The 23,190-nt window shown below is 36.8% G+C and overlaps 2 protein-coding genes across 2 annotated transcripts in view; one reads left to right on the top strand and one right to left on the bottom strand.

The window, feature by feature from the left end:
* The window catches only part of LOC139120540 (beta-1,4-galactosyltransferase 7-like), a 31,872-nt gene extending 9,297 nt beyond the window's left edge, over positions 1 to 22,575 (bottom strand). Inside the window, exons 1-2 of the mRNA XM_070685012.1 lie at positions 22,144 to 22,575; positions 11,602 to 12,118 (exon numbers count right to left, since the gene is read on the bottom strand). Coding sequence (XP_070541113.1) covers positions 11,602 to 12,092 — 491 coding nt within the window. The 5' untranslated portion in view covers positions 12,093 to 12,118; positions 22,144 to 22,575. The remainder of the gene's footprint in view (positions 1 to 11,601; positions 12,119 to 22,143) is intronic.
* Positions 3,600 to 6,803, top strand: LOC139120539 (toll-like receptor 2). The gene has a single exon (XM_070685011.1). The coding sequence runs from the start codon at positions 3,738 to 3,740 to the stop codon at positions 6,663 to 6,665; it is 2,928 nt and encodes a 975-aa protein (XP_070541112.1). The 5' UTR covers positions 3,600 to 3,737; the 3' UTR covers positions 6,666 to 6,803.
* Positions 22,576 to 23,190: the final 615 nt, after the last annotated feature.

The following is a 23,190-nucleotide window of genomic DNA, read 5'->3' as shown; positions in this document are numbered from 1 at the left end:
TTTCAAATATCACAAAATGCTTCGTAATTTGTTTCGCTAGTTCCAAACTGCACGGTGACCCCAGATTTTTAATGTTGATTTTGTGAGAGAATGGTTCAAAGTTTCATTTTTGGAAAGTTTGAGCAAAAGTTTATAATCCGATGTTGTGAGGGGAAGACGGCAGAAAAAGAAAGATGCGATAGCATACAAGACTGACTCATCCCTACATTGGACTTTCATCAGATTGAACTTGGCTAAACTTTCATCACATTCCATGTATGACAACTTTATTTACAAGATGTTGTGGCAAACCAATGTTTGGCTGCAATGACACTTTCAGAAATGCAAAATAGTGGTTAAACACTTATATGCACATATAAATGTAAAACAAATGTTTATTCATTTCTATTGGACATCATTGCAACAGGACCGACGTTTCTTACAGTCAGCAAAATAATGGTTAACCATTGGAATATCGAGAAACTTTCAAAGGTCTTATTCATGGGCAAGCTGAGCAGTGTTGTTGAAGGAACACAAAAATTGGTTTCAATGGTTCTTGACATTTCAACATCATAATGTAAAAGATGGAACTACATTTTATTTTCGTATCAGTATGCTACGTAAGCTTTACAGTAATAATATCACTTAAACAGCACTTTCTATTATACTGAAAAGGACTTCCGCTAATTTGTGTAAAACTCGTGTCATTCATGTACCGGTTAAAGCCGGAAAATAAAAGCACAGGTCAAGTCTCGGTGGTATAAGTTACAAGGAAATGCCACATTTGCTTAGCAAGTATTGAATTCTCAAAATTCATTTTATGTACATTTCTATGCTGTCCACTTATTGACCGGAAACACGGAATTCCTCAAGATAGCTATACTGTATAAGCTTATACTGTATCAGTGTTTGTCAACGACTCACTTCTACTTAACTCTTTACTTATGCTGTAAAAATGCCATTCTGCAGATTAAGCAATTCACAAGCACCCTTCCTTCCTTATCACACAGAAATCATGACCTTGAATGAGCATTAAAACAGTGCAATTAACAACACAGAAATGTCTATGGCAGCTTTCTAGAGCGGATAAAATACCAGTTGAAAAGGGAAGGGCTTTTGTCTCTAAACTGATACAGTTTAATTCAAGTTGTTCTATACACTTATACTGACATACATGTATCTCACTGTGTGTTCAAGAAACTCTCAACTGATTATCGTCTGACCAGTCAGTAGGAAATCACGGAATTGTTAATATTAATAGTATGTGATGTATTGAATTTGATCAATTGTTTCTTTGATACTGACTTTCTACAGATTACTGACACACAGACAGAGCTTTTTGATCGAAAAATTCTCTTGCTGTTTAATGTTCATATTTGAAAACGGCAAAAATGTGTATAGGGTAGCAAACCGGAGAATACATGGTTCCATCAAAATTGCTATTATGAAATTTCAAAGGCATTGGTGTTATTCTCCTTTGTCAATAGACTTGTAGCTAACTTTGTTCCAGGGACTGGAAATCACAAAATTCATGGTCAATAATTATCTAACACCTCTGCTCTGGCAGTTTATTGCACTCACTTTCATGCTTATTATGTTCTCTGACATTTTAATCATCTCATAATCATTGCTTTTATGTCCCTGCTGAACAAAGGGTTTAAATCTCATTATAAAAACTTTTCTTCAATGCCATAGTCAAAATTACAGGCTAACAGCACAACAGTCAGTGTTCTTTAATTCCATTCAGATGTCAGCTTTCCCATGACAAAGATGCAATTCATGTGAAGGACTGTCATCACTAGATGGCGCTGTTCAATGCTGTCAAGCGCAGTTGAACAGTCTTATTTTGTTTGCTGTACCGTGCATGAACATGTATCATTGTTGGCCAGTGAATTCCAGTCAAAACTAGAATTCATTTGTAAACTGTAAAACATCATACATTACACACATACAGGCTGTGTCGGCAGGTTGAACTTTCGGCACTACAACAGAATTTTGGGAATGGAACTTTAAAAACTACAGTATTTTACAAAAACCAGCAAAACGTGAAAATATATCAAAACTTACACCTAGGGAAGCTTTAATATAAGATCAAGTGTCTAAAACAGCTTCAAAAATGTTTTGATCATTGGATTGATTTCATAATTTTCATACAGAAATAAATTTAACTTTGATTTTTGAAGTTTGGGTACTTATATGCATAATTGAAATACCACTCAGTTCTTACCAGTACACTTTGAAAACTCTGTAGCATGCTTTGAAGGTACAAGTCGGCCATTTTACATGAATTTTGTTTAATGTGAGATACTACTTATATTGTTTGACATGTTGAAAGATACTGAATGAATGGGTGACCATACATGTATTCGACCCTGGTTTTACACACGATAAACAAAACCATCATGAAAATGAATTAATGGTCATTCATTTTCGTGATGGTTTCATGTATCATGTCTAAAATCGGGATCGAATACATGTATGGTCACCTATTCATTCTATATCTTTCAACATGTCAAACAATATAAATAGTATCTCGTATCAAACAAAATTCATGAAAAAATCGCCGACTTTGTCCCTTTAAACATTTAACCATTTCACCACCATGGTTTGGACCAAACCCATTGTCATCAATTATGATTATGGGCCTGTGTACAGGGAATTGGGTTGAACAGGCTAATTCCAGAAGATATGAATTGAAAGACAAACATTGTTTTAAACAGTAAATTGATAGGCTGAGTATTTTTGATACTGCCAATTGACAAGCAGTGTATGGTAAATTCTTCATTTTTGGAGATATCTCGCAAATATGATGTAATAGAACATTTATATCCACAAAATCAATTCAATGTAGACAGAATCTAAATGCTAGAAGTTTCACTCGTCCCTTGATTTGGTTACAGTATCACATTAATTACCAACCAGCATTTAATTTTGCAATTTTTGCTGATAGAAATAATTCTCTGACAAAAATACTAAATAACAACAGATTCTATTGTTTTACTGACAAATCTATGAATTTAAATCCCGGTGAAAGGTCTCAAGCATCAAAGTGAAATATGATACAGTGAATATTAACCCTTTGAGCACTGCAATTTTTCCCACCAAAATTATAGTGTATGACATTTTACCAAGTTTGTGAATTTTTCTGTAATTTTTTTGACAATTTTGGACCAAATGAAAATCATATTTTATTGGCTTCAGATTTTTATCAAAATTTTAGCAAAATTTTGAAAAAAGTTGACAAGTGTGTATTTTGATATAGGCAACAAAAATTGACTTTGGCGCTCAAAGGGTTAATACCTAAAGTCCTCAATGGAAACCGTAATTCTACATGAAGTATCCCATACAAATTGGCCAGTCTTCACCATGTACATGGAGCTTCATGTGCAACGTACATACTAAAGGACATTGGACCCCATCTTCAGTAGTTTCTAAGACCTCAATCGCTCAAAATGCATCTTTCCAGGTGTATGGTACAATGGAGCTACAAGTAAACACATTGTTTCTTTTTTTTTCCAATTTCAGCTTTGAAGTGACACTGCTGTTTCTGTGAAAGCGCGCACGAGCTGGCAGGAGGATCTTGTACTAACAGATTACAGTGTCTGGCATATTACAGGAAACAGGATGCATGACCTTTAACCTCTGGAAACGTACTCTCAGTGTTTCATCAGAATCTACGCTTACTGTTACTTCAACTGATTAAAAATTGTGGACAGTGATATCCCAGGAGGTCAGAAACTGACTGAAGCAATACAAAGATGATGTTTGTCAAACACATGAGTTTCAAGTGCCAAATCTATGTCATACTGTGGGCTCACTTCACAGCCACATCATTGCAGGAGCTGCACAGCTATCGTTGTCACCAAGGCCATCCAGAAACCAACAGGACAGACTGCCAATCCCTGAAACCTCCCTTGGAAAGGATCCCAGCATATCTCAGTAACTTCACAGAGGAACTCAATTTGAAGTTCAATGACATCACATCTATAAGGCAGGGTGAGCTAACGTACCTAGCGAACTTGAAACATCTGACTTTTCGATATAATAACATTAGATTGATAGAGGAACATGCTTTCTTTGGTCTGTCTAAAGTACTGGATCTGGACCTAGCAAGAAACAAAATTTCCAGTCTTTCACAGCTGATATTTGCCGGACTAGACAATTTGACATCTCTGGACCTTTCAGGAAATAACATATCTGTTATTGGCAACCACTCCTTTGCACCCTTGAAAAATTTGGAAGTTTTAGATTTAACAAGTTGTGGGATTCAAACAATCACGCTGGACGCATTTGCCGGACTGACACAATTGCAGCGACTGACACTAAGTAGCAACAAGCTAGTTGAATTCAAGGAAGACAGTCTCATCCACACATTCCGACTGATGTACCTCAGTTTAAACCTCAATTCCTTGACTCAAGTACCCCAAAGGCTTTGCAAGTACACACCTTTTCTACAGCAGCTTTCCATTCCTTTCAATCCTATAGAAACACTGTACTTTGGTGAGGAGTTCAACAAGTGTAGCCACCTGACTCTTCTTGGCATGGGGGATGTGCAAAGCACCATCAATGGAAGTTCCTTTCAGCCTTTCAACATCTCTCTAAATAATTTAGAGGTATTCTATTCGTATCTAAATACCTCAGGAACACCATACAAATCATTCAGAAATATTAATTATCTAAGATGGCAAGGACCGACGTCCATTTCTGGTTTTGATGAGACAAACGCCTCTGCTTTGTTATCATCAGCATTACAAGAGGCTTTTTATACCTTCGATGATGCAAACATCACTACCTTTGACCTTTATGAATTGACGCAGTCAAATGTGATTAACCTGCACACTTACTTCGATGTACGATGGCACATACACAGTACAACATTCCAAGGACTGGCCAAAGGGCCCCTACAAGAATTAAAAATACGGCGCACCAGATTGACCCTTGAAGATTTCTCCTTCAAATGGATGCCTCAGTTGAAGAAACTGACCCTCAGTGATGCATCACTGACAACCATTCCGAACAAAGCATTTTACGGACTCTCCAATCTCTGGTACCTGGATTTGGGTATCAACACACTGACTGCCATACCAACGACTGCACTGTCGGCCTTATCAAGTCTCCAGTTCCTAGACTTATCCAGAAACCCACTTCACAGCCTTGGTGCAGGAGCACTGCGTGGGTTGACCTCCCTGACAAATTTTCAATACAGCAATGACCATGCCTCTCTGCGGCATCTTTACATGTCCTTCTTGACAGACGTGCCCAGCTTGGAAAGATTAAAGCTGACTGGCTGTGATTCCCTCCATACTGATGTTGCCAATGTTAAACCAATGAAGAATCTGACCATTGCTGATTTTGCACGGACAAGAACAGTTGGCCTCTGGGTGTACAGATATCTCTGTTACCTTCCCACAACATATCCACAGCTTGAGTACTTGGATATCAGTGGCGCATCAGGGATCAGCTTTCCAGACAAACCACTAGGATGCACACTCTCGCATGTCAACACCCTAAAGATGGACGGGATCATCATGAAGACATACGAGACTGATCCGAATCCATATTTACTGAAGTGTTTCCTGTTTCAAAGTTTCCCAAACTTGAAGATTCTTCAGCTTAGCAAGGCAACTCTGAATCAAATTGACAGTGGTTGCTTCTCTAACGTATCCTCACTAGTTTACTTGGATCTCAGTCACAATCAAATTGCGACAATCACACCGAGTATTTGGGAAAATCTGAGTAATCTGGTTACTCTAGATCTAAGATCTAATAATATTCAAACCGTCAACTCCACCACATTTGCTGATCTGCCCGCTCTGAAACAATTATACTTGGGAGGCAATCCATTTGCATGCACATGTGACATCCGGTGGTTTTATTCCTGGCTAATGGAAAATCCTGGAAGGCTGCTATTCCAGCAGCGATCACAGTACTCCCGTGAGATATATTGGTTGCAGGACTATCAGTGTTTCTCGCCAAGTAAGTATGAGGGTGTCTACTTGGTGGATTTCGACATATCAACAATGCATTGCCAGTCAAAGTTGCCTCTCATTCTGGGTACTGTATCTGCTGTCCTTGCCACGGTCATTGTCTCATCCATCTTGGTCTGGCAGAAGTTCAAGTGGAACATCAAGTACAAACTGTTCCTGTTGAAACTGAAACTGGGAGTTCTTCAAAATGGCTATCATCCATTAGAAGGCAAGAATGTTCCAAAGAGTAACCAAATCATGGTGTCATACGCAGATGAAAATTATCATTGGGTCAGACATAAGATGATGACTCGATTTGAAGAAGGGGACAGGTTCAAACTCTGTATCAAAGACAGGGACTATATCCCAGGTGTTGCAATAGCTACTAACATAGATGAGTGCGTGCACGCGAGTGATAAGGTAGTCTTTATCTTGAGTGATGACTTCATTGAAGATCAGTTCTGTATCTTTGAACTTGAAATGGCCCTGCAGCGACTCTTTGATGAACTTCGAGATGTCATCATTCTCGTTGAGCTACAGCCGGTTCCTGAGGACAAGCTGCCACGTCTGATACGCCTTCTTAAATGCCGGAAGAAATGCTTTCAATGGACCGATGACACACTGGGGCAAGAGATGTTTTGGACACAGTTGAAACTTGAAATTGAAAAGGACAGTGTGCTTGATCACAGAGTTCACCTAAATCTACAGGAACTGACATGAACAATTTGTTCAACACAGTGTACAGAAACACTAATGATAGGAGCTTACATGAACAAATGGTTCAACACTGTGTACAGAAACACTAATGATAGGAACTTACATGAGCAAGTGGTTAAACACTGTGTACAGAACCACTAATGGTATTTACCAAAGTCTGGTGATACACTGTCTGCCAACAGCACCACACATATTGCATTGCCTCAGTTTAACTGTATGATTTTCCAAGGCATAGTGACTGGAGTTACCTCAATTCCATGTACATGTTGAAAGTTGGCCAACATTTACATGTCTAGAGGCTGGTAAAACTTTTGATATTGGTGGTTTTGGTACAATTTCCTTGTTTTTCAATTGCTGTACAGCATGGCTGCATCTTCATAGACCAAGTATGGGAATCCAGGACAGATTAACCCTTTGAGTGCTGTAATTTTTCTGACTAAAATTTTGGTGCAACATTTTACCAAATTTTTAGGAATTTTTCTGTAATTTTTTCCATAATTTTTGACCAAATGGAAACCACATTTCCTTGGCTACAGTTCTTTATCAAAATTTTGGCAAAAATCTGAAAAAATTTGACTGAGATATACTCTGTAAAGGTGACAAAAATTAAGTCTGGCACTCAAAGGGTCAATATACCATGCTCTTCTGAGTAAAACCTATAATGATATAGCGCTTCACAGTAGTATCAAATTTTCTTCAACAAGTTTGACCAATTTTAAGAAATTTTACATGAAACTAGTCGTTCATAATCAGTTTACCATCACCCTTGACCCTGCATGATCTAATGCAGAACATAAGTGAACATCTTGAATGGGAAAGTTTAATTTTCAAGCGACCATAAATCATCCTTTGTTCCATTGAGAAAGAAATATCTACCCAATTTGTCATGGGCATTTCATGCATCACTGAATGTAACGGTGAAAGTATGGCAATATTTGTATCTTTTATAGATTTTTGCAATCCTGGAATTTTGGCACTTTTGCAACAAAAAGTGCACATTAGTGAATAACTGGAAGTTGACAAGGAGTAAATTGACATGAAACCTTGATTTGCTTCAAGAAATATGTCTGCCACCATCGCTACAACAATTGACACTCATAACAACATTTTCCTAGATTCTTGTTCACCTTTGTAACAACATTAACATCTCTCATTGTTCAGAGATGATATTGTCACACTGAATAACTGAGAACAGAATCTCTAATGTTTTGCACCTGACAAAGTGATGAACACTCATTCTACAGTGTATCTGTGCATTACCATTTTTAAGTCTTATCTAAGCATTCAGTATTTTTTTATAGATCTTAACTGGTCAAAACACAAAATCATTATTATAGTGCATCATTACTTCAGTACTGTAAATACTTAGAATGTGTTAATTTCAACAGGGGCAAACAAATTGCAGTGCAAAATTACAATTGTTGGATAAAATACAATTTTGCCCCATGTTGTTTAGAGGAAGGTACATGAATTCACAAAGACTTTTGATAAATTGTTGCATGCAGCATCTCTGCTGACACTCAAAATCTTATAATTCTGACATAATTACTCAAATGTATGTACCATATTTGTAGCAATACATCAATATACTTTTTATATTTATTCAGCCTGTCTCATTAATAATGTATAAACGTCTGTAATTTCCGATGTAATAATTCTTTAATGGAATTTAAACAGTCTGGTTCTTACTTAGTGAAAAATTTATGAACCTGTTCCAATGGCAACGCTCATTTTCAATATTTGTATGGGTCAAAGGTCACTAGGGCACAGGACAGCAAAGTGTAGCTCGTCCCTTTCAAGGCACAGATACTTCGTTTGCATAAATCCATATTGAATGAAATGTGGCAAAGTGGCTATCTAATGTCTGCTATGGTGCAGTAGAAAAAAAGCGATCAAATTTACTTGCCTGTGATATGATTGACAGATGTTTGTTGAAATTTTAATACATTACTACAGTTCCTTGCAATGTTGAAAGGTCCTTTATATGGTATGCTGTATTTCTGAATTATTTACTTTGTCATGATAAATATTGGAGGTGTTTTTGAAAAGGTCAGGACATGTGATATTATGAATTATTCTACTATAGTACATGTAATGAACTGATATGTGCGAATTAAATAGCCAACATTTTCATCAAATCGGTTCACTTTATCAATTTATGAAGTCACTATACTTTGTTATGGACAGAAAGTGTGGATTTTCAAATCGTGTCTACTGTAAAATTTTCTTGAATGAATGAAAATGATGAATAAAATTGGTAATGGTTTTCAATATATTTCTAAATACAATAGGGGAAATATACAGGTGAATGTAAAAATGTCTGTTCTTTAACATCACAGATATGGCTGATGATAAGATTGTACACTACACCAGCTTTGATTCAACATTGTCCTAAGGGGTATGGTATCCTGAAAGGCACCCTAGTGCAAAGAGGAAAGTCCTGGAAAAGACCTGGCCCCACTTTTCAACCAGAATAATGTGATAATATGAGTCGTGATGTTAAATACAAGTTTACAAATGCCTTATCAAAGAATGTAGAAGATATTTCAGTTTTCTATGGAAACTTCATATAATACACAGTTTTAATAATAACTGAACCCGAAACTTAGTATAATACACAGTTTTAATAATAACTGAACCCTTTCTAATTGCAATGTTCATTTTCATATTTTTTGGAGGTCAGAGGTCACTTTATTTGTCTTGGGGGAGGATTCTTGTTTTGGTACAACACTAAGAAAATTTCTGGAGAACAACATCACATTTGCAACTAGATCCATTTTACATGTCAATTAAATTGTAAATATATCTGCAGGATGTACATGTACAAATGTATTAAGCTGTATGTATCTTGAAAGCTACGATTGCTATTTTGTAACCAAAAATTCCATCAGAGTCCATGAAATTTATTAAGTTTCATATTATTGAAATGGAGGAAAGCTGTAAAATGTTTGTGCAAAATATTTTAATGAGAAAAAAAAATTATCAGAAAAATGTAACACTAGAAACCGAATAGGCCAGGAGCTAACCATATGATGAGCATTCACTTGGAACAAAATATAATTTAACTGTAATTTAAACAGTTGAGTTATTACCAAAGGAGATTGGGTGTCTGTTTAATTTCCAAAAAAACATAATTGATTTTCTTTCACTGCATGTCAGGTTGGTTTGAACAACTGTTCTTTTATCGAGTGTTAGCGGTGTAGAACAGACCATATGGTTGATACATCAAAGCTTTGAGTGATCTGACCGGACCTCTGGGTACTGAGCAATAACATGTACATGTACTTTGTTTGTGTTGCTGAATAAAATGTAAAGAGCATTAGAAAGTCTGGGCTCTCATCTATTCATTTCTCGTCGTTTAATCACAGTGAAGTAGCTATCCAGATATTGAATTGGACAAGATGTGACCTTTCACCTTTGAAGGAACTGCAGGGAAGTAGCATTTCAAAAGGCAGAAGTAGCGTTTCAAAAGCCGATCTCGCTTGCCCAGTGTTCCGGCTGTCAGCGTGCAGAAAGTGTCTGTCTCAATATTCAGTCCTTTCAGACTTATTTTCTTATGAGTGGTTCAAGCTACCCTATGGAGAACTGTAGTAATACACTAGTCTGGCGGGTACATTGAGGCTTCAACCATTAAAATGATAAAACAGTCATGTTAGAAAAATGTTAAAACACTGCATTGATTAGATAGAAGTATGTATTTATGTGTGTGTGTATATATTTCTGTTTATACCTGGATCTCAATGGACTGAAACCAAGATCTGCTTTGTGAAGTATTTAATACTTATGCATGAGATACATATTGCCAAGAGTGTTACGGCCTGTATGAAATGTGGCATTTCTGATTGCATGTTCAGCTGGCCTGATTCTGAAAACACTGTCCGTGGAAGTACATGTACCCGGTACCTGTGAAAACTCTACCCCTATCACCACCATGGTTTAGTCCGATCCTATTGATTTCTACAGCAGAGTTGGACCTCTAACCAGGGAAATAGGGGTGGAAGGGTAGTGAAATCTTCCTCACATGTAAAAAGGTGCAAATAAAATATTTTGACATTGAAAAAGCCAGCATACCATTATGATGGTGATCAGTGTGCCCTCTAAGCCTATTTGGCGTGCCATGACTCATGAATATTCTCTGTGACACAAGAAAGTTTTCAGTTGATTAGAAATTATACATTGTGACTCAAGAAAATTTCACAAATTTTTCAATTGACTCAAAAGTTTCCTGAAATCTCGTTTGTTAGAGGGCACACTGATGGTGATGATGATGATATGATGATGAAAATATTGTGTGAGTAAATTTGGTTGAACATTGAAGATATCCAAAAAATAGCCAGTTTTGATATAAAAACTGCTTGGTATATACAATATTCAACCTCCTATTGTGGTCTCCTAGTCATCAACATTATTATTGCTGTATCATCTAGAGATCCATGCAACTACCGGTATAACACAAGTACAGGTACCTATATATTTCAGTAATGAGAACAGAATGAAGTGGTGGATCTTCTGTGCACTCTGTACTTTATTGTAGCGACAACAAAGTGAAGGGTGCAATTTTGTTTGATTTTTACCCTCCTGCCAATTTTTGAGGTGTACTGTACCAGTTAAATATGGCCTATCAAACAGTGTGAAATTTCAAAATATTGTCATTAAGTTACTGCAAAGGCATCAACATACCAAAGTTGGCTAGTATAACTTTCTGTTTGACCCAAAAGTTCCTGTATGACAAAGATGTTTTTGTTTTTGCTGGAGTTGAAATTCTTGATCATTGAAAGCCTGATTCAATCTTAACAGATCAGTTTGAACAAGGGATTATTTTTTTATCCGACACTGATCTTTTGAGGCTCTGCCCGCCTTGAAGCAGATAACGCAGGTATATGCCCTCTAGCAAGTTAAACACGGAAATGTACATATAGAGAAGGCATAAAGTACTTACCTATGACTATCTACTTGATTAATTACATAAATATGATGCTTTACACTTTGGTCAGTTAAAAATCTATGCATGTACGGAGCAAATTCGAGAAGTTCTTCAAGTCTGTCTCTGAATGGCACTAAAATGGCAAGCTTGTGAGGATCTTTTTCATCCAGATTGTCTCTATCAACAGCATCATCGTCCTCCCCTTCATCATCTTCATGGTCGTCTTCATGGAATTTCTCATCGTCCCTGATCTCCTCGTTGATGACATTGTCATTGTCAATGTCCACATGCTGGGGGATGTCCTCCCCAGTCTTGATGATGTGCACTTGCCCGTCGTCGAAATCCAGACTCAGTTCTCTGTTTGCTTTCCTGTGGTTTCCGGGCAGTTTGTTGTTTCCGACTGGAGTGCAGTCGCAGGTATTGGAGGCAACCATAATGTAGAGAGTAGCTAGGAAAGACACCACCAGCATAAACAGTAGAGTTCTGGTCAGTGACACCCGTGCCATGAGTTTTAATGTCCTCTCTTTGCAACCTGTAAACGGGGAAAAAACAAATCATTTTTAAAGAAGCTTGAAAGACAGTACCGGCATTTTTTTGTTTAAAGTTTGGGAATTTATTTTTGGCCCATGTATCTACACTATTTGTGGCTTGGGAACCAATGCAGCGTTAACAAATTGCCAATAATATTGCTTTAGCAGACAATGTACCATTGAGAACTATGGAGTTAAAGTGACTTGAGGAATCTGGCAAAATTTTCTGGCTTCTTGTTGCCCTACACAAAGCCTGACCATATAAATATAATAGTACCAGTAACAGTTCACATGAATAAAATGAGAAAGCAGTGGCAAAATGTGGACATAAAGTATGTGAAGTTTAAAATGTTGTATTGTACTTGGTCTTATGGTGAAATCAGAATTAGTAATGTTAGCTAAACAACGAAATACTTGACTGAGTTACGAAGTACACGTATACTGTGAATTCATTAAATATTTGTAACAGACTGGACATCATGTGTTTTATGGTACAGTATATTCATTTTAAATTGTTGGATGAATGCGCACTAGTATTTGTTGATAACTTCAAAAAAGTAATGATTTAATGTTATCAAAAAATCACTTTTCACAATATTAGCATCATACATGTAGCAACTGAATATGACTGTATGATTCTAACTACATCATAACATGTGGAAATTGGTAATCACAGATATTGATTTATTTACAGAGACATGACACAGCGATGGCGAGACCATCTTCCAGACTTGTGTGAAAACTTATGAGAATTAGAACAAACAGCCACCAAACAATAGTTAAAATTAGAAGAAAAATTTATTGAATTTGAGTTAAAGTTTGTTTTCATTCCAGTTGTGTATCTTGGGTTGTGAGTTCTGTTCCTGGGGTTTTTAAAACATTATTTTACAAACACAAAATGTTTACATTGGTTTTAGCATCTTTCAACATGAAATGCTGACCTATGGGTACAGACGGTACCTTCAGAATGAGTTTTCACATGAATGTTGATCTCCAAATATATGCCCACATTAGTTTTATGGTTGGGTGTTTTGCACTATACTCCAGAGGTCCGGATCAGAAAAATTGATCAACTGGCTACCAGAAATAGTCTGCTTGTTTCAAGATGCTATATAGAAGCATAAACAAGTTGATAAATTGTTTATCTGGAACATCACTGAAATTTTGAAATGTTTCAATTTGCAGCTGCACAAAGACAAGTGAATTGATATACAAAAGTTGGGCTGGGTTTGAAAAGCCAGATGAATACATGTACCTCACTTTCAAATTTCTGAGAGTGACATTTTCTGTGTAATAGGAATGTATACAGTAATGTGTGAAATTAACCCTTTGAGTGCTGTAATTTTTTCCCACCAAAATTTTAGTGCAACATTTCACCAGTTTTTATGAATTTTTCTATAAATTTTGTGATAATTTGGGACCCAATGGCCATCACATTTCATTGGCTACAGTTTCTTATCAAAATTTTGGCAAAAATCTGAAAAAAATTGACTGGGGTACATTTTATACAGGCGGCAAAAGTTGACTTTGGCGCTCAAAGGGTTAAACAGGGAAGACGGGAGAAACCATTCATATTTAATTAATGAGAATATGCAGGTATTCATGTATGTCACATATAAATTTGGAGTTCCATTAGTACTGCATGGCTGCCAATAAACACGTATGTATACAAGTATAGGGCAAAATGATATCGTGTAAATAAATGTACAACAATGCACGCTATCTAATGTCTCTCTTGAGGTGAATGCGCAAAAATGAATTTCTCCTTTTATCAATAGACCAATTTATGACAATTTAGGACACATGCTGGTACATTAATTGAAGTTTTATTCATAGTTTGACACTTAGAATTGAACTGATGCTGCCTTCCCGAGATGATTAGCCAGAACTTTTATCATCGAGCGACCACTTGGGAATCAGGTTGAACAGCGAATACTCTTTCTGAAGTTAAATTGTCGCTGGTATAATATAGTCTGCATGCACGCACACAGCTTTAATATGTACACGAGCAGAGAGGTTTACTTTGATGTTGATGGCTTCAAATCCCTGAAACTATGACATGTAGTGAATGGAAATTAATCCAAAAGCAATATCTCGCACCTTCTGCTCTCTGATATTAAAAATACATCTCTCATTGTAGTTATTTTCTACAACTCCAAACACATCAATTCATCTTTGCTGACGATCATAAATAATATCCCACTCTCTGTCAAAAAAATTGACATGCAAAATGGCAAGGCAGAAGGAACCATATGGAACTGCATCACGGCAGAGCTGGAACCCTCTGGGGGAAAATCCATTGCTACGCTGTCTACATATCCACACTTGGTATAATATTCTGGGCCGAGTCTCTTGAGTTTTATAGCAGACATTTTGGCAGGAACAGTTTTGACCTCTGACCCTTTCACCCTCTATTTCACTGTATGCAGTTACAACCATGGCAGTGAAACCAATAGGTTGGAATGAAAACTTGACAGCAGAAAGGTAAAAAATTCACAGTTGAAAAAAAGCAAAATATTTCAAGCATCAGGTTTTCCTAAAATTGATAACTTTATAGTCACAGCAGTCTCCAAATTGTGTCATATTCTACAATCATGGACATCCATTAGTGTCCGAATGTCCTGCCTTGAGCATTATAGTAATGGTATTTAGTCTTTTCATTTCACATTTATAGAAAGTAAAATTCATAATTGTTTATCATTATTGTTACAGAATAACCCTTTGGTTATAGTTTCTGACATATTTCATGATTAAATCTTAGAGTTATGATCGACAATGGATCATAATGCCACGGATCTTGTGGATTAATACATTTTGATTTCAGTACTTTTATTTAGATCAAGTCTCCTCTGCATTTGTCCTGTGAAAAATTCAAGTTTTAGACAATTTATCACGAAATACTCAGACCGATCCAGCCTTACATCGAAATTTAAGATCACGAATTTACAAGATGGAATTATACCTATACAGTGAAATTTGAGGATAATTCAGAAGCAGCGACTATCAGTCAAAATTTAAACTCCCACTATCATTGAAAATAAAATTTATATTTTGATTCCACCATATGAAGGTAATAATTATAATTCATATTAATAATAATAATAATAATAAACAAACAGTGGATTAAAAATCGATATAAAGCAAAAATCTCTCCTACCATGCATCATGGCTTGTTCTCCGTGGGCTTCCACATGCCATCTGCTCCAGTGTGTGCAGAATGATAGGAACTGATGCAAATAGCTCATGCTTCTACCCACACACTTAACCAACTGTTCAGTAAATACCTGATTTTGAGTTTAAACTTCCGAACAGTAATCCTGCTCGCCGTATATCAACATTTGACAAACACAGATGTAATCCTCTACATCTTCCATCGGCAACACTCCAGCTTGTTTGTTCAACATGCTGCGGGGTTAAAACCGCCTCTCTGAATTTATGTGCCAAGTTTGGCTAAACAATGCCTTTATGTATATGTCAGGCAGGGCGTTTTGGAAAGAGCGACTCATTCAGCTGAGGTGTGTACTCCATGAAGTAGCAATTGTACCATACAGACCGTACACATTGACTCTCTAAGTTAAACACATGTTGTGCATCTGTACTCTCCACATTCAAGTACTTACATTCACAGTGGCACAGGGATGGCATTACAATCGTTGACATGTTTCCGGCAAAAGCTTGATAACACTGAAGTATTACCAAGACTGAACAGGGCATACAATTCTACATGGCATGAACTTTACACACATATAAACCATGTGTGGTTTCCCCATAACAAAAAGTTGGATGAAAATTTCACATCTGAATAAGCCGTAACTTGAGAATACGTTTTTTGATGCATGGCATTTGTCGAAGTCTCACGAAACCAATTTAAAAGGGTAGGTTTGATATCTAACCCTGGTTGCTGGGTTAAATTCTTATTGTTTCCCCTCACTAAGCACACTGATGGAAATCTTCCTTGTACAAATTTGTATGCAAGCTCATATACCACTGCAATCTCTCGGATAAACCATCTTTCATCTTTGCAATACCTGATTAAGCCGGTAAATTTAATTTCCGATTGAGCATCAGATGCTGTGCTGGACTTCATCACAGGTTTCATCTGAGCTCTGTAGATTGTCACTACATACATTGTAGTTGGCAAAATGAATAGCACTATCAACTTTGTCGTTCGTCAGTGAATAATAGTGGTATTGCTCACCAAGGTCAAAGTACATGGTGCACATACCCTACTTCAGATAATGGTCAATGTTAGACCTAGAATCAGAGGCACTGGGCAAGATTTGAATTAAAACTCTCTTAAATTTGCTAATCCTTTCAGCTTTAATCTAAAGATTGGTTGCTATGCACCTGAAAAAATCCATACTACCTTAGTGAACAGTTGTGTGTATGGTATGAGAGCACTTCTTGGACAGAAAACTTCAAATTGATGGTACAATACGTGACCTGCCTCTCTACCGCATAACAATCTACATCCTGAGAATTTGGATGAGAGAGGCAACAATATTGCACAATGGTTGATATATTAATTAAGCAATAAAGCACACCCAGCAGCGGTATACCCCAAGATTTTGACCAGTTCACGACATACATGCACGAGCGATAACGAGTGCATATATGAAGTGAACTGGTCAAAATTTAGTCGTGGGTATTGCTATATCATAATATTTTATTGACATTCTGGAATGGATCATCAAAAAGGGATATTTGCTCAAGCTGAGAGCTCGCGCCTGTGCTAGCCTTGGTATATCACGAATATACCACCGTTCTACAGTCACCACCAATCACATTGCTGTATTTGTGCCATCAATATACTGGTATGATAATTGATATATAATATGTTATAACAAATAAATAGCACTTACGTAATTCACCAATCTATCTGACTAATTTGTACATTTCAGGTAAACACAGCTACATCAAATGCATTCAATTTTACCATAAGACAAACCTCGCTCTAACAGTGAAAGTTCAGTTTCTACACTGACCGAACCCTTGCCTCAAAACAGATTATTTTTCCACAGTTCAATTCATCTTCATTTCCGGAGATTAAAATAAAAACACTGCCAGACATAATATTATGCAACAAAGCTATTTATGGTCTTGTCTGACTTCTGTCACGGAATAGGGCACATGCATGTACATGCCCTGTCAACTTGTAAGTCAATTTGTAGCATACCAAATGTGATGATGTCATATTGATCACAGTGATTGGTGATAATTACAAGTTAGGTTGTGGTCTCTGTCAGGCATGTAAAAGTACTGCCTGTACTCTCCTTGTTTAGCAACTGAACAACCAAATTCTTGATTACTGGCCATTTTTACAGTACTTTTGTAGCACTTTGTAATGCATCAGACTTACTATATCTATATCCTGTGTTGATAACACCATAGGTACATATACATGGCTGTATTAAAGTTGCACACAGAAAAGATGATAACCGTTGCTATGGGCACCAGAAATTTTGTTTTTGAGTGATTTTAAAGTACTTTGAAATCTTTGTTTTTGCAAGCTTTTGAAACTGTCCTCATAGCTGCCTAAAATCCTACGTAAGTGTTGCTATTTGCACGGTTGTTACAGAACCTTGTTTGCCACGTTGATGTTTTCATTTTTCGTAGAAACCAGTAATTGCAGAGTACAGTGAACTGGTACATCAAGTATAAACTGTTCAGTGTTTCTAAGTGGGTGTATCTTTTGCAATTCTCCCTGTCTATAGATGTAGTTCTGGTTGCCATGGCTACAATTTCGGTTGCTAAGCATCCACGACGAAGTGTGTACACCATCAAATCTCACTGCGAAAAAGTGCATGCAGCATGCTAGGAACTATTTGTTCAAACACAAACATTCAATAAATTAGACTGAAATGTTTGACATGTCGATTTCTACACCTACCAGCATATCTAAAAATACCTTTGAGTTCTTTATATGGGACTCTCTAATATTACAGAAACATGGTTTTCTTTGCATTTGAAGTGCTCTATGTACTGGGTACTTTTGATGTGCTGTTTGTTCTTTTGTTTCAGCCATTGTTGTTCTTGTACATATGAGTTCTGACATTGTCTTTAGCATGGCATTAAATTCAAACATTTTTGGACTGTGAATTAATGACAGTATAAGGCTACAAATAGACATAAGTATTCAATGTCTGTTGTATCATATCATCAGAGAATCGTTTTTGAAAAGTTCATATTGTTTCACTATTATTTCAATCAGGGAGGAGACACTTGCAGGATCAGGGACAGCCAATGAAGCTGTTGGAGCAAAAAGGTGTTCCCGAGTGATTCAGTAGTGGGAGGGCAGATATCAGTGGGCAGAGGGCTGTCATGTCCTGTAATGTATGAACATAATAGTTCAGCTACACACTGATACACAAGTAACTTTTACTTTCATTGATTGAATTACCAATGTAAGCTAAAACATATATAACATACGGAGGTTACAAATTGCTTCACCTGAATCTTTCAGAATATGAACCCTTTTACCTTCCAGGTTTTTGAAACTCCACCTAAACATATTCACTTTAAAAGTTCAGCATTCTCCTGAAGCAAATAAAGAGTACAGGCAACTAATCTTTGATCTTTTTCAATAACTATTCAATTCTATTGAGAAAACAATTACCTGTAATTGATATGTAAATTACGCACTACAGAATTGAAAATTCTCACACACAACATGGAATGTCTTTAAAGATCCATTAGCTGTAACTTTGGTCATTTTTTTATTTTGTTTGTTTCTGTGTATCATCTGCAGTTTCTGGTTTGAATCCCTGAACTATGGAGAAATTCCTAATATTTAGCTCGTAAATATACCCTATATGAGTATAATCTGCATTGTTATTGTTTAAATTTTGTATTCAGGTCCGGACTAGAATACATTTATAAACAATAACAATGGTCATTTCACATATACAGGCTGTGTTGGCAAGCAGGACACCGGGCATTGGTCATGATGATCGGATTATAGTAAAATTCTGTAGTTGATATATTGAAACAGAGTAGTGAAAAATTTAATAGCTAACAGTTACAGCTAATGTCCCTTTAACTAAGCTAGCCCTACATCAACATATCATATGTAAAATTTCCTTGAATGACAATGGACATGATAGCATCAATGTCAAATAATATCGGTAAAAATTTCAATCGATCAATTGATCGATTTGTCAAAATTATAACTGATGGCCTATGGAGCATAATAAGGCACTTTCACTTTGCTTTTAATACAGAGCAATACCAAACTGCTAATTCAGACAAAATCAAAGAATATTACCTTAAAGAACTATGTCAGCAGACAGCATTCAGTTGACTCTGAAGTGACTTGGGGGGAAAGAGTGCACATGTACGTTTTAATCCTTTAAATCTCCAAGGGGTTAAGTTAGAGGACCACCCATGGGTTGTGCTGAGTCTGCATATTCCATAGACTAGACTAGCACCTTCACTGAGAAATGCCAGGAAACACCGATGTAGTGTTGTGATTTTCTTGGAACTTTCACAAAAAACTAAGTTACAGAAGCTGCATTCAAAATGCATTTAAAAAAGGAGTCATCATGCTATTAAAATGACAAAAAAATTACACCTTTCTTTGGGAAAGTGTGTGAGAAAAAGACTGACTCGGCAGTTTTGATAAGATGCTTTTGATAAACACATCATTGTACAGTCTTCATTGTCAAGCGATCAACTCAATCTCGTCTTTATACATTTGAAAGTCATTTGAAAAAGAATGTTTTAGAAATCCACTCTAGCAGAAAACAACAATGCTTACATCTTTCTGTAAGAAAGTGAAAAAAATTCTGACTTGGCAGTTTTTTCATGATGCTTTTGATAATTACATCATTGTACAATCTTCATTGTCAAGTGATCAACTCAATTGTGTCTTTATACATTTGAAAGTAATTCAAACAAGAATGCTTAAGAAATTCACTTTCGTAGAACACAGCAATGCTTAAGTCTTTGTTAGCCCTCTCCCTCCTTTGAAAGCTAGTGTCTCATCAAGCAATGAGAGCTGCATAAAATCAAGAGTTCTTGTGGGTTGATATATTTTCATGTGATTCATCTGTAAGTAAGATGGCAACAAAAAGAAATGAATGATAGAAGTTCAAAGCTTTTGTCTCAATTAATTTTCGAACCTCTTGATTCAGCTATTTCCTTTCAATGAAAGGGAGAAGCCATATCTTGACTCAATTTATCTCCATCATAAATAATGTATGTACATTGCTTTCCTTGCCCTTTTTTCTCTGAGTTGAATTTGTGGGAAGCCTCCTTTGGGCCAAAGACATGCACAAAAATATGAGAAATTCTAGTTCGTACCAACTACTGATAGTAGTGTGTAATTTTTAATTTCAAAAACACAAACAAGATGTTGATGTTCACTGAACAGGTGAAATTTCAAATCACATTTTGAGGTGTGGGCCACCCTTCTGCTTTTCCAGAAATACGTTAATTGCCATTGTATATAAAAGAATACATTTTCAGAACAAAATATTATGCAAATTCTACATTGTTATGTAAATTACCCATCCCTCTGGTTTTTTTCAACGATTGGAGAACACTGCAAATCGAATGTAACTTGTGGAAGACTGGTCCGAAAGTTCATTGAAAATGAATGCATGACACAGTAAGACACAGTAAGACCTCCAGAAAGGGAGTGCAACATGGGGATAACATGGTTGGCTGCGGTATAAGGTGTCTTTACAGATGAGAGACTGGTAATGGGAAACTTGTCCTACTGTAAAATCAGTACAGTTATACTAGTGTTCTCATTTTTCTTGAGTTTTTGGATCGCTTCTCAACAATTTAAGTGAAATTTCACAGAAACTTTGTGATATTTTGCAACATTTAGTAATTTGTTATTTGCATTTAATAAAAAGTTCACTGCTGAACAATGCATAGATACATGTTAAGAAATAAATAATGACAATGATAAATAGGAAAGAGTTCTGTAGGGCCCCTCCACAGCAGCTTTCATTTCTTAGGTAGGATAAAAGTGATTTCTAGATATGAGGAGGTCTAAAGGAAATGTTGCCGATAAATAAAGTACTAATTTCATTTCATATGGTCCATCTGAAGTAGGCAAAATGTAACATGACAGGGAGTTGCAAATCACCTATACAATTGATGAGAGACTGGTAATGGGAAACTTGTCCTACTGTAAAATCAGTACAGTTATACCTAGTGTTCTCATTTTTCTTGAGTTTTTGGATCGCTTCTCAACAATTTAAGTGAAATTTCACAGAAACTTTGTGATATTTTGCAACATTTAGTAATTTGTTATTTGCATTTAATAAAGAGTTCACTGCTGAACAATGCATAGATACATGTTAAGAAATAAATAATGACAATGATAAATAGGAAAGAGTTCTGTAGGGCCCCTCCACAGCAGCTTTCATTTCTTAGGTAGGATAAAAGTGATTTCTAGATATGAGGAGGTCTAAAGGAAATGTTGCCGATAAATAAAGTACTAATTTCATTTCATATGGTCCATCTGAAGTAGGCAAAATGTAACATGACAGGGAGTTGCAAATCACCTATACAATTGATTTTCTGCTATTCCCCACCTTGATACCTGTACACATGTGCACAAATTCAAAAAAATATAGATGTATTTGTTGGATGGAGAAAACTATAACAAATTACATGTAAAACTCTGGGCACAGTAAATCTGCCACATTATTGTCAATTACTGTATTCATAGACCCTAAATTTAGGGTCTATGCTGCATTACACAATTGAGCACAGCGGATACGGTACCATTTACTGTAATAATCGATTCAATAATCAGGTAATTGAATGAATGAGATACATTTTGAAGTGTCAGTTGGCCTCACCTTACGAACTGACATGCCGATGACTTTGTACCTGTCCGATTAAAAGACACAGCAAGGTGGATCGCACACCTACTACTGACGTAGTTGAACCTCACGGATTAACGACATTCACTATGCACAAGTACATAGGATGTAAAGAAAGTGCTGCTGCAATGGAAACAGGAAGCAGACATGACGCGATGTACACATAATCTTAAACTAACGCTTACCGGTTGTCCTGTTCCTGTGCGTTAAGTATCGCCTCACAGAAGTTAAAGTGCATATTCCGCCGCCTTCGTGGCTCCCATTATAGTTGCCATAATATTGGAAAAAGTTACCCCACACGGCGCGTAAGCTTACGACAGTAAAAACTCAGACCGGTTCAGCAATACCCTACCGAGTCGTGTCATCGAAATTTGTCAACAACATAGAGCGTCGATCGGTGGGTTATTGAGCGGTCACCGATTTGAGCCGTTCATGATTTCAACGTGTAAAGGTCAAATTTGACGCCAAAAACGACAAATGGATCACTCGACAGTTCAGAGTACCGAACAAAAACGTCCACAGAATACGTTTACCCTGCTTTCATGGTACGCTGACAAACCGTCTGCTCCTGTTAAACACGTCGACTTGCTGTCGACATGTCACTTCCGGCTGCACATAAAAAGTTCTTTATACCCACAATGCACTAAAGGAAAACATACAAGAGCCTGAGCTCGAGAGGGCGGTCAGTCATATCTTGGCTGTACTCGTATTTTCCCATTACTACGTCAAAGCGTCATTGGAACAGGTGAGCGACAGGTACTTTTTTAGGTATTCTTATGATTAAAAAATAAAACACTCAAATTTAAGCAAAAATATGGGCAGGGGCATTGTGTTCCTGTAACATTCGTCGCGAGCAATCGTCAACAATTGTCCAATTCATTAGGTTGCTGCTCATTATCATTATCTCCAGAATAAAGTGATTTGTGCATAAAAATAATGTGTGTCCGTCCCGGTGGTGGCATTCCCCGGGTTGGTGGGTACCCATGCGCGTTACCAAATTCATGGAAAAGGGGGTGTTTTTCTTCAGTCATCTCGAAGATTCTAGGTCCGTGAAATCGAGAAAAAGGGGTACTTTTTCAGAGTAACCTCCAAGATTAGGGGTAGTACTTTCATAATCTCCCTAGAACACTAAATCTGGTCTAGTCCCATTCACAAAGAAAATGAAAAACAGTACCGTACGTTTGTATGTACATATGACGTATACATGCCCATCACTTAGGGTCCATCCCCCC

This window comes from Ptychodera flava, chromosome 20 (genome assembly GCF_041260155.1).
Source record: "Ptychodera flava strain L36383 chromosome 20, AS_Pfla_20210202, whole genome shotgun sequence".
NCBI classification, from domain to species: domain Eukaryota; kingdom Metazoa; phylum Hemichordata; class Enteropneusta; family Ptychoderidae; genus Ptychodera; species Ptychodera flava.
Note: the sequence above shows the minus strand (reverse complement) of the source record. Positions and strands in the feature narration are given on the sequence as shown.

Coding starts and splice junctions, on each gene's coding strand:
- LOC139120539 (XM_070685011.1), top strand. CDS start 3,738: ATGATGTTTGTCAAACACATGAGTTTCAAGTGCCAAATCTATGTCATA.